This window comes from Lingula anatina, chromosome 2 (genome assembly GCF_051362555.1).
Source record: "Lingula anatina isolate TDL-2025a chromosome 2, LinAna3.0, whole genome shotgun sequence".
Taxonomy (NCBI): Eukaryota; Metazoa; Brachiopoda; class Lingulata; order Lingulida; family Lingulidae; genus Lingula; species Lingula anatina.
The window spans coordinates 32162685-32175144 of record NC_141768.1 but is presented as its reverse complement, the minus strand read 5'-3'; the positions used below and the strand labels follow the sequence as shown (position 1 = coordinate 32175144).

The following is a 12460-nucleotide window of genomic DNA, read 5'->3' as shown; positions in this document are numbered from 1 at the left end:
AGATACCCGTCAATGTTAACTTTGAAATCTGACCGTCTTCCAGAAGACCCAGAAGACGTTCTCAATCCGTCCCAGATTGTTCTGCTGGATGTGAAAAGGACGGAACCCAGTTCCACTGCAAATGACGCATATAGGGCATGCACATAAATTTCTACATAAAATTCAAAATATAACAATGAAATGTAAATATATATATATATATCAAGAAAAGGTTAATGTATATGAAAGTTAACGTTCCTTTGTTTATTTCTAAAATCACAAGGCAAATAATTATGTCCAAGAACATTTGCTGGCATCTTCGTACTGGTGTTCTGAATGCTCCAGGTGTGCTAGTTGTACCTGTGTTCATCCTAGCACTCCTGCTGCAATGTTTATGATTTAATAGCTTATGAAAAAAAAAAAAAAAAAAACTATAAAAGCTTCTAAGAATCTACTAGCACAAAAGAAAAATAATGACCAGCCAGTGACTGCACAAATCTACAAAGTTTTGCCTGTCCAGCTTATTTGTTTACTAGCATTTAGCTTGGGGATAGTGTTTTAAATGCCACAGACTGTATTAAACATCATACACAAATTGCACATTGAGGTTGAAAAAAAATTTTGCAAAGTTTGATTATATTGGTTTCACATGGTAATACTATAACGTGGACTGATGCCAAATTTTATTCTTTAGATGTGGGTTCTTTGATACCTTGCCTCGAAGGTTATTAACCATGTTCGGATATCAACATTTTGGCTTTTACCTGAATAATTGTATTCTGTTGGGCAGATAAATTCAGTCCATCTCTTTTGACGGCAGAGAATTCTGATGTTAATCCAGTTTTTCAGTCACCATACACGAGACAAACTTGAATATATCAGATGGTCAAAAATATCAACACCGATTTACAGAATTCCTTTAAAGTTGACAGAACACTTTAAATTATTGACTTAAAACCAAGATGGAACAGCATGCTTACTGATGGGATTTGGGAATATACTTAAGCATCCTTTGAGTGATTACTGTTTTAGGGTGTTGTAACCATGTAATGCAACAATAAAGCAAGACCATAAAAAATTCAGTATCTTTAATTATTCTGAATTTAGTTAGCAAACAAAAACAATATACAGAACATTTTGACAGAAAACTAACAAATCACTTGAAAACTTTTTAATGTCAAATATCTCTATAACTCTGCTGATTTCATAAAAAATCAACAAACAAAATGAGCCTTTTCACTGACAAAAACTTTTCTCTACACAATAAAATATGTACTTTATACTATATCATAAGTGAGGTTTTAAACATTAAGAGCCTTAAAAAGTGTCCAAATGACCTTGGATGCCCTGTTCCCTATGTAACAGAAAAAAATAATATTTTGTTACCTTCACCACCAAGTCTCTGTCTCTCACTATTTTTACTGACAAATAGACAATAGCAGCACATCTGTTGTCATGTTATACATCTTTGGCTATTAAGAAGATAGTTGAAATGGTCAAATGGAAATAATTTAAACTGACATAAAGGTACTCTCCATGCATTAAAAATTTCCCCTTAGTCATATTCTTATTCTGAGCAGTTTCTTCTTCTATCCAGGCATTAATTAAAGATGATTAAAACCCTTAAATCTTAAGTTTATCTGAGGCATATTGAGTGTCACTGTCTTCTCAGCCTCCTTGACAGCTTACATCTGTATTGTCCACAGTACAGGGCTGCAATATAAAACATCACACCATTTCCTGTGTGAAAGCGAGGCCATGAAGGTGAATATCAGGAAGACCACGTCATTCTAAATGACTGGCCAGTCATTTAGAACTAAGTCATAAAATGAAAAAGGAATATGACATCCATTTCAAGAGCAGCGACGGGTTGAAAAATAAATTGTGAGTAGGAGAAAATTGCTCTTTACCCAAGTAAAATTCATCAAACTTTAATCACTCATCCCATTCACTATAATTGTTTAGCATTTCAGATATGTTTATGTTTACAGTAACAAAAACAAATCACTAGACTAGAATAACACTGAGAATGTATTATTTCCACATGTCAAAAAAGTTTCGGCTTTCTTGCTGAAATTTACTGAGGCTTATTTGACCCCTTGTACAATATTCTTTCATTAAAACATGAAAAAATGAAGGAAAACCAATCTGCAGCAGTCATTATTTATATGTAGAACTTCAAAATGACTGCTAAATGAATAGACATATTCCATTTACACATTTAATTCAACCCATAGAATTGCAATAATACTGAATCACATGGTACGTTTTTATTTTTCACAATACATTTTAACTTCCCACTTTGTCTATTATCTGGGCACTGTTAATCACCACCCATATACAGATTATTTACAAAAGAAACATCAAGTTGCTGTAATAATAAAAACAATACTAATGATTTTTTCTTATCCTAGGCTACCAGAATATGTAAATTATTTCAAGGAAATTCAAACCTCATTTCATTGTTTAATCAATTATGTATAATACATAACATCTGTAAACCAATTATCATAGTACTTTCCTTCCAATTCATTTCAATTAAGGACAGGATTTAAAAAAAAAATGGAAAACATATGATTGATACGGCCTTTAAGGCAGCAAGTTTACAACTTATATTTATATTATATCATAGTTACAGCCAAGGTCCAGATATGTGTATTAGGTTCTGGCCTATGTCATCCCCATATCTATTCTTGAATTTTTTTGACCATATTTGTAGCTGTGAGTTATGGAAAGTAAATTAAATGAGTTTACATTCTGGCTTGTGCCTGATCCTGTATACCATCCTCATGATCAAGATTCTCTTTATTTGGCAAACTATCTTTCAATTCGGTATCAATCTTAACACCAGACGCTGCTTCTTCTCTAGTGCTATGAAGACCTTCCTGTTCAATTTCCACATCATTTCCGTTGCCTTCTTTTGAGTCTAATTCAGAGCTCTGTGAAGTGAGCATGTTATCGTCTTCCATATCTAGTGAGGCCATTGGTTGGGTGTTAGATGTCTCTTCCAGAGCTTCCTCTGGCTGTGATTCCATGGCAACATCCATATATGTATCTTCAGCTTGGGTGGTGCTGGAACCAGCTGCTGCCGTCTTCTCCACTGATTTTGCTAAAAAAAGAAATTTTGCAGTAGTAAAAATTTCATCTCTTTCATTCATGCATATTTTTTTTGTGATTTATTTCATACTTTAAAAAAAAGTAACTATGTGGTTACTTTCTCTCATAGTTAAATTCTAGGAATCAAAGATCTTTTAAGTAGAAAATAACAATTCATTTTTTTCTGTTTTTTGACGGATAATCTAAACAAAATTCAATATTTTTTTGTTAGTGCTATTCTATTTTAAACACTTGCATTTATCATCTTTAGTGGAAGTGTTGTTGCCATTGTCGCCATCTCCTCCATAAAAGTCAGATGGAAGAGGAAAATAATCCAACATCTTGCTCTCATAGAATCCAACATCCACAGGGAGAAATAGGCAGAATATTATGAGGTCAACCTGGAAAAAAGGAGAGATGTCACTTTATTTTTAATTTGAATGTAGAAAAAATGCAGGCAAGATTGAAATCCAGACAGATTTTTTAATATGATTTTGGGACATTTAATAATTGCCTAATCATGGCTGAAATTGCTACACATCAATGTGTGCTTCATAAATGAGCTCGGGTCAGGAAACCATCAACTGATGCCTTTTGTTAGCCTCAGCTTTAATGTGTATAAAACAAGCAAGTATTCAAGCATTCAAGATTCATAAAAAATTTAGACATGTATTTTGCTACATGACTAAATAAGTGCGAAAGTTCCTTTACAGGACTAAGGTCCAATTTTGCTTCCTGTTTTTTATTCAGGCTGCATTCACATGGAAAATCTATTTTCTAAAAATCTATTTTCGGTATCTTGTGATCACGGTCTGTGCCCTGAATACCCCGCGGTGTAATTACTGGCAGCACCAAGAATTAATTACGGCTTTGGAAGTAACTGGCTCGCGCTGCCAGTAATTATGCCGTGGGGTATTTAGGGCACAGACCGTGATCACAAGATACCGCAAATAGATTTTTAGATTTTTAGAAAATAGATTTTCCATGTGAACGATCCCTTAGTTCAATATTTATGCCAAAACATTTTCTAAAAAACCATTAATACAAAAAGTTTCTGGAGAAAAGGACTCAGTACTACTTGTTAACCCATTAACAAGTATTTTTCTGAAAAATTTCCAAATGTTTAGTCAAATAAATAACCAAGCAATACCACCCTATGACACAAGTTTTTATGTTTCATTGCATTGTGGAAAAAATCTACTTGTTTTTTACCAGTATTAATTCCAAACTTCCCTCTGAAGAGGACATCAATGACTTTGCAATTACCTTTAAACAGGGTCTCCATAAAAATTGATAATGTAGAACAATACACAAACCTCAATCAAATATATAAGAACCTTTTATAGGATTCCTAAAAAAATACAGGAACCATAGCTGCAATTCTAGGAGCATTGGCAGGCCTGTAATGCTAATTCTGCCATTGCTCCTAGAATTGCAATGATTCCTGCAAAATATTTCACATTTTTTGTAGTCAACCTAGAGCATATTCAGCATTTAGCTACATTTTACTATAATTAAGTGGTCACTTACAGTATCTGCATTGTCTCCCTCTTCAAGCCAGTTTCTAACACAGGATAGTGCAGTATCGCAGGCAGGCTCATTGGGATAACCTAATATGATGTAAAAACAATCAAAATAGTACATCTAAAAATAATTTATTAATGTCTGAAAATAAATTCAATACATGCAAGCAGAGTTTAAAGTGATTTCAGTAATTTGATTACTGTAGCAAAACAATACCTATAAATATCATTTAAGTTTGCTCAACTATACAATTACATGCAATTGTTTTTATTTTTACTATACAATTAAATCACACTTCTAAAAAAAAACACAAATCTATGTTTAATTTGGCGTAAAGAAAAAAATCATATAGCCAAACAGCATCCACCACTTTATATTTTACTGTAACAAAATAGGACAGAACTTCATTTTATCATAATACACCGCTGCTGCTGTGATTATGTACAATCACAACAAACAATCTAATAACAGGACTATGGGAAGACAAAACCTTAAAAATTTCACAGACACCCAAAATAAATCTTGGTAATAGAATCTTGATATAATTACTTCTGCTAGCACGTTTGTATGTAGCGTTCCAGTTACATTAATTTGCTAACTGTTCAGCAGTAAAGATATAACAACATTAATCTAGGTCACTCAGCTGATGTAAATGAGTGCTTCTAAAAGGAAATTAATAAAAGTTAACACCTCCCTTTTTCACATCTTTGACAGTTGCATTTGAATATATTACATAACATGTCTCAGCTGTACCTACCATATATGCCTGTGGATATACAGGGGAACGCCTGGGAAAGATGAATGAAAAAGAGTAAATTCTAAAACTTTTTAAGCACTACTATTTGTCATTATTCCCAATCTTTTGATAGGTGCATACAATATGAGAGCAAGATTTTTGTATAATCAACAAATCGATTACACAATAAAAAACTAAACACTTTAGACAAAGAAGTAATTTCCATTGCTCCATTTTAGGTAAAACTGGCAAATTCCAGTGAACACTGAAATAATTTATCCCACTTTGCAATAATATCAGTGGCCAACTTCACTGTATATTTGCCCTTTATTCCTTGCATGCCATTTTACACAAGTTCTCAATTTAAACCATGTGTACAGGTTCAATGTTCAAATAAGGTTACTTCTAGTAACTTGAAACAAAAGATTTTGAAATAATTCTAACATGCATCAACCCCTTACACATAATGGTTAACTGGATTGCAAAACACCACAATAACTGTGGTGTTTTGCAACACAATAACAAATTGAATGTTTGAAGACCTGCCTTTCACCGTAAAAAGCCAACTATCAGATTTGAATAAACATATGAAAATATACAAAGTTGGTCTTTTTGCCAAACAAACCTCCAACAGACATAACAGTGTCTGTATATCATGAAGGATGAAAGAGAGCAAGTCAAGAAAGATTTCATCATCAGGCCTTCCTTTATCATTTCCATAATTATCTCATATAGAAAGATTTCATCATCAGGCCTTCTTTTATCATTTTTATAATTATCTCAAATAGCACATATTAAAAACATTTTTTAAAGATTTTTTTTTATCCCACTTTCTTTGTAATTAATTTCATTCAAAAATTAAAATTTGCACTTTTAATTTTTGGCATTTCATGCAAGAACACCTTTTTTAATATATGCTAACTTTTAAAAATATACCTACGTCTTTTGAAATTTTTAAGTATTTGCATTATAAATATAAAACTTCAACATTTTGGTTGCAATGTTACAATTCAATTACAATTAACAAACATAAACTGACTACTGAACACAAACTCCCCCTAACATAAACACTGCACACACCCAATCTCTCTTGTGCTAGAAGTTCTATCACCTACCACTGTCCTCAGTTTGTACTCTTTCATCAGGTTCAGACAAGACACGTAGCAACTTTTCAATCTGTCCTCATTCTCACCCACTGGACCAACAGTATGGATTACATCTGAAACACCAAAAATTTGTCTTAACTCTTTGCCATTTAATAAAACCTTTCGTGATTTGCAGAAAAAATAAGAAAAACGTCAAATGCACATCTTCTTTCAGGTAATACTTAGTTTCGCTGGACCACAAGTACTTCCACTGCTGGACATGAGATATTTCTCGAGGGGGGCAACCACTTTTCAAAACCTGACTTATACCCTGTTTTATAAAGCCATGGATCCATTTCTCTTTTTCATTTTGGTATTACAGAAAAACTAAATGTGTTATTCATTGCAGATTACTCTTTTAGTTTTACATTACAGTGCATGTCAGAGGTTTCACATCTTTATACAGGTAAACACTAGGTGAATAAATATTTTTGGGCCATGAAAAAAAAATGAGTGTGAATACTTTTATCATCATACAATAATTCTGCCAGTACTTTTACACACTGAATATTATCTTAAAAATCGTATCTTCTCTGTGCAGAAAGTTACAGAAATAATATCATAAACAGTTCATCACATTCATAATATTTGAGTTGATAACATAATTGTAAGAACTAACATCACTTACAATTATTAATAAGAAAGTTCTGTGAACTTTGCTTATTTAGCAAAATGTGCAATTGCAAACACATGAACATACAATCAACTGAACAAAGGTTACTTACATTTGGCTGGCAGCTTATATCCTGCAATGAAAGTAGATAATAATACAATTATCTAATTTCAAAGTAAATGCAAAGGTCAAATCAAACCATTAACCTGAAAGGCCAACTCCATAGGATTTTCCCCACCAAAATGAATTTTCCTGGGGTAAAGGGCAATTTTTTCCAACACGTGAATTATTGTTCTGGCACTTGGATGTCTTATCCCATTTTCAATATGATAATTTACTTTATATTGACCGGCCAGTCATTATTATGGCATTCTGTCACCATATACATGGCCTTGTTTTCTCACAACAAAATGGCAGGGTGTTCTATATCAGGGCCTGTGCCATTTATAACACAGACGTTGCAAGCTAGTGATGGCTACAGTAAGGATGATGAGAAGGAAATAACGACACAAGGTACGGTTCAGATAAACTTTATTTAAAGGGTCTTATTGTCTTAAGAGTCTTAACTGGGAAATATAAGAAGCTTCACAAGATATGAATGTGGCTTTGTGGGATTTGGAAATGTAGGGAGAGAATCACTAGATATTAATTTTGGCAGAAAGATCCCATGAAGTGTCACTTTAAAACAATATTCAATTACCGACTTTGGCTGAGGTCATGTCCTGCCCAGGTTCAATTTAAACCTGTGATAAATGACTGATGCCAAAGTGTACAGCTGCTTTGTTATATGATCACAAATTTTTAAAACTATAAAAAATAACTTTTACATATTGATAACTCATTGATGACGAATCTGGTTCTTGCAGTGGTCATAGAGATCCAAAATGGTGGAGTGAGCTGACTTGGTCAACTGACTAAACCAACTGACCTCACTGCTTTAAATATATTAAGTAGATCTCTAATACATCAACAAAACACTCAGCATCTTAATTTTCTTTAAGATTTGAGTGTTCTTGAAAAAGTATCAATACTTTAAATAGCAACTAAAATTTAACTTTGTTTGGATAACTTAGCATACATATAAGCCATATAAAGCCAGGCAATACAATTCAGTGATGTCCACAATGATATTTCTGAACTTAACTTGCATGCTATGATTTATCTAATGTATCAAATGCATCAGGTATGCCACTATACTAGTACATGTTTGATGTGAAAACATCTTTCCTATGTGATTGTGAATTAATGGTGTCAAAGTTAACAGTGATCTTAACTAAGTACCATTTCACAGTGAATTCAATACATTAGGTAGGACACTGAATACATGAGGTATACCCACCTCCAGTGATCTTAGCCTCTCCAGTCTTACAGCCGCCCAAAGTTTTACATTCTGTCTGCAGTAGTCTTTGACCAGCAGCAGAATGGATGGCTCCATCAACTAATATAAAAGGGAAAATAATAAGGGGCTACGTGATGCATTTATTGTGAAATATGAATCACATACGAATAGTTGTTATAACTTGAATTAAAAAAAAAAAACTGTCCACACTTTCATTTCTCTGCCTTATTGACCCAGATTATAATCCAGTATCAAACATTTATATTCAGACTCATAACTTATTACCTGAAACTATCTTTGTTTAAAGCATAACATCACTAGAAAAAACAACTTCCAGAAAGAGCAATTTTCCAAATTTGGATTTCATTAGCTTCTGTGAGGGCAAATTTGGTTGCGTTTTCCTACCTCCACCTCCGCCAGCTAGAGAGCTATTGGCAGCATTTACTATGGCATCAATCTCTAATTTAGTTATGTCTCCTCTGAACAAGGCTATCTTCTGATTCAATGTCTGGTTTACTTCAAATTTTGGCTGAACTTTATCTGAAATGATATGGAAATTTTCTTAAAATGATTACTCATTTGTCAAACCCCACAATTCTTCTTAAACCTAAAGCAAGATATAATTAAAAAAAAAAAAGGCAAAGTAATAATATGACTGTCACAAAGATTGTTTAACACACACACTTCATGTCTCCTCCATCCCAGATTACCACAAACATTTATTGTCCCACTTATACCAAGAAAACAGGCAACACAGAATACTGTTGAACGGAACACTGAAGCTGAAAGCTGGAAAACTTCTTGCTTAGTTCATTGTCATCATCAGCCTGATCGTCTGTATACCAAAGATTGTTGGCACACTCCATGGACCAAGCCCTTTCACTTCTTTCTATTAAGTGCCATCCTCATGATCTCTTTTAAACTTTTTCTTGTTCATTTTTGTATGTTGTCCTTCTATCTAAACCTCAGCCTGCCACGCTTTGAAATTTAATGTAAAAAACTCAGATTTTTCCAATTGCAGCTGGTGGCCCAGAAAAATAAGCTTCCTTTCTTTGATCTTGTTCAATACTTTGTGATTAACAAACAGTTAAACACAGAGTTCTTCAAGAACACTGTCATTCGTTTTTCTTTTCCACCACGAGATGCATAACATTCTTCGATTAATCCACATTTCAGCTGCATCTATTTGTTTCTCCCACATCAAGCACAAGCCGAAAAAAAATTTCATATTGTTAGCTTATGGTCAACCTGGATGTAGGCTTTCAGCAGACCGATGTGAGTAGATATTGTTACTCATTGACTGCTAGGTGTTATAGCAGCCAGGACCCTCTTATAAATGTCAGGTAGATTGACCCCTTATGTTTAATAATTTTCATTTAGTATCCAACTACCAAGCTAATGAACATTTTTGCTTAGTTGTACCGTGTTTCTTGTTAGAAATAATTTATATGGTAGAATACAGACATGCTGAAACTGTCGGTCCGATCGTTCATGACCGGCAAAATTTGTCTGGATCGGTAAAAAATTGGACTTGGTTGGTCCAAAGGACCGACAAGAGTTTTGAGAGCTGCAATTTTGAATTCACAGTCATCATTTGACATCATCATCATTCCTCCCGTGTGGGACATAGGGCCACAGTCACTTCTTTCCACTTGGCCCTATCTCTGGCTATGTGCTGGGCCCATCATTTGACATACTTCACTAATAAAATTATTTAAGACCCAAAACGTTTTCCCCTTCCATTTCAAACCTATCACATTCACAAACAAAGTTAGCTACACTAATAATACTGGTAGTATCTGTCTCAAACGCATAGGGTGATTTTCGGTCCGGCAAATTTTTCATTTCTGCCGGTCCAAATGTCCAACCATTCTGAATAGTTTTCAGCATATCTGAAAATATGATTGAATTACATAAAACCCGATCCTTTGGGGTCCACAGCAAGCAGACAAAAGGGGTCACAAAAAATAGACTTGAGTATCAAATTGCACTTCTTCTACACTCTACTCTTCACATACCTGCACCTTTATTCTTATACTTCCCACGCCTGTTCTGAACATACAAAGGCCAATTCTGAATCTTGTCTGGTGTGATGTAGTCTCGGCCACATTTGTAAACTTTTCTCTTTTCTTCCAGGGGCATTGTTAGATATGTTTCTAAAAATAGAAAATTTTGAATGCAATAAATCTAAGGAATCTATAGTTATATTCAGTTTTGGAAAGAAAGAAAACACTCAAAAGTAATAACTCAATTCAAACCAAAATACATTGTGAAATGCCAGATCACTAAGTCTGAACACATCAAAAATAGTCTGTTGGCTTTTATCCAAGGAGACTGGGCAAAGGAAAGGTCAGATATATTATAGAATCCCTATCAAGAATCCCATGATTTGAGTACATGGTGCAATTCTTGGTTAAAAATAATACAAGACTGACTATATTGAAACAGCTATGAATAGAAATACTGTACATAATTCCTTGGCATAATATGCAAGGAAAAACAGAACACATGTACACGTACAAACATACATAGTATTTTTCATTCTGAGACTTTGTCAATGTTAGAGACACACTTGTGTATGTCACAAATATTGTCAGACACTCAAACATATTCCTCTTTGGAGATTTTCCTTTTTTTTCTGTGATTGCTGCCTTCAGTTCTTAGGGTTCAGTTCTTGATAAAGAAATTGCTGGTAATCGTCACGCCCCCCACCCATTTCTATTCTGTTCCAGTTATACTTCCATGCATACATGGTCCTATGAAGTATACCTGTTAGTTTGAGAATAATAAGTTTCACTATTTTCCTTTGATGTTTTTACAAATGAAAATAAAAAGGAAGTAAAAGGTGGCAGTCATTACAAAGAGGCAGGTGATGGCTATGTACAGATTTATGTGTCAGTCTGTAAATAAAGTAAATATATTTCCATGATTAGTCATACAGAGCAGGGTAAGCTCATTAGCAACAGCATGTTATTCACTGTGTAAAACTGTTCAGCATTTACCTTTCGTTTCCTCCAACATGTTACCATTATACCTATCATCTGGGTCTCCACTTCTTAACTGTGTTGCCCTTCGAGTTAGGAATTTAGTTAAGAAATCAAGGCATGATAACACAATGCCCATAATTTCTACAACTTCCTTAAATATATGTTGTAAAGCCTAGACAAAAAAATTAGGCCTTCAAGCTGTGCCTTTTCACCACTGGATAGGAATTATAACCTTCACCTAGGAACTGAAACTTCATTGGACATGTCAAGGGGAAATCCCCACATGATGAAAGAAAAAGAAAATGAATTTGGCTCCATATATTAAACGGGCACATCCTCTAGCAAGTAGCTTCTTCGTGTTAATAATACGTTGCAAACCTCCATATTAATTAACTTACTTCTCTTCCTGTTCTGTAATATTTGGATGATCATGAAAAAATCACAACGGATTTGTAATATCTTTCTTCTTTTAGTCGACTTGAACAGCAACTTATCAAGATTCTCATACTGACCTTTGTCTGCCCCATACTTAGTGCTGGCACGCCTTTGCGATTCATGTGACGGCGATGAAGAATCTTCTCTTTTTATGTCGCCAAAGTCACTCGTTTTCGCAACTTTTCTGTCAGACATTTTCAATTTTTTAGGGGAAACCCCTAGACTTCTTGCCTGAAAAACAGGTTGGCCTTCACACCTTATGTTCTTGGGGACTTTCCCTGTTTGTTTCCCCAGTAATGAAGGTTTCAGATGCAGGATTCCTCGTAATCTGTGCATGAGGATAACTGTTGTGTTGATGGAATTTCGTCAGGCGGCAACCATGTTGTGAATGTGATAGGAAATTGTTAACCAGCAATGATTTCTGGGACTGTCTTTTTCCAAGACGCGACGAACTCAAGTTTCAATGAAAGACTGCACATTGAATAAACAATTTTACTTCATCAGAAGTTAAGAGCTTATTAAGAGCTATTGTACACACCGAGAAAAATGTTTACTACGTACATATATTATCAAAAAATGTATAATTGCGGTTCCTTATAAACACCA

The 12460-nt window shown here is 34.2% G+C and overlaps 1 protein-coding gene across 2 annotated transcripts; it reads right to left on the bottom strand.

The window, feature by feature from the left end:
- Positions 1–1052: 1052 nt before the first annotated feature.
- On the bottom strand, positions 1053–12276 carry LOC106173967 (ADP-ribose glycohydrolase MACROD1). 2 transcript variants are annotated; one of them, XM_087004427.1, is made up of 10 exons: positions 11932–12276; positions 10451–10588; positions 8838–8972; positions 8433–8531; positions 7206–7226; positions 6451–6554; positions 5357–5387; positions 4606–4685; positions 3332–3476; positions 1053–3088 (listed from the first exon to the last, which is right to left on the bottom strand). In XM_087004427.1, exons 1-10 carry the CDS (start codon positions 12188–12190, stop codon positions 2730–2732), a joined length of 1371 nt encoding a protein of 456 aa, XP_086860553.1. In that variant the 5' UTR covers positions 12191–12276; the 3' UTR covers positions 1053–2729. The 2 variants fall into 2 exon arrangements, with proteins under 2 accessions (XP_086860553.1, XP_086860554.1); XM_087004428.1 differs by lacking the exon at positions 11932–12276 and adding an exon at positions 11435–11860.
- Positions 12277–12460: the final 184 nt, after the last annotated feature.

Excerpts from the sequence above, each read along its gene's own strand:
- LOC106173967 (XM_087004427.1), bottom strand. The coding sequence starts at position 12,190 with ATGCACAGATTACGAGGAATCCTGCATCTGAAACCTTCATTACTGGGG. Across the intron at positions 10,589-11,931 it reads TAAGTATGGGGCAGACAAAG|AAACATATCTAACAATGCCC; the intron begins GTCAGTATGAGA and ends TTCTATTTTTAG. Across the intron at positions 3,089-3,331 it reads TTCCACTAAAGATGATAAAT|CAAAATCAGTGGAGAAGACG; the intron begins GCAAGTGTTTAA and ends TTCTTTTTTTAG.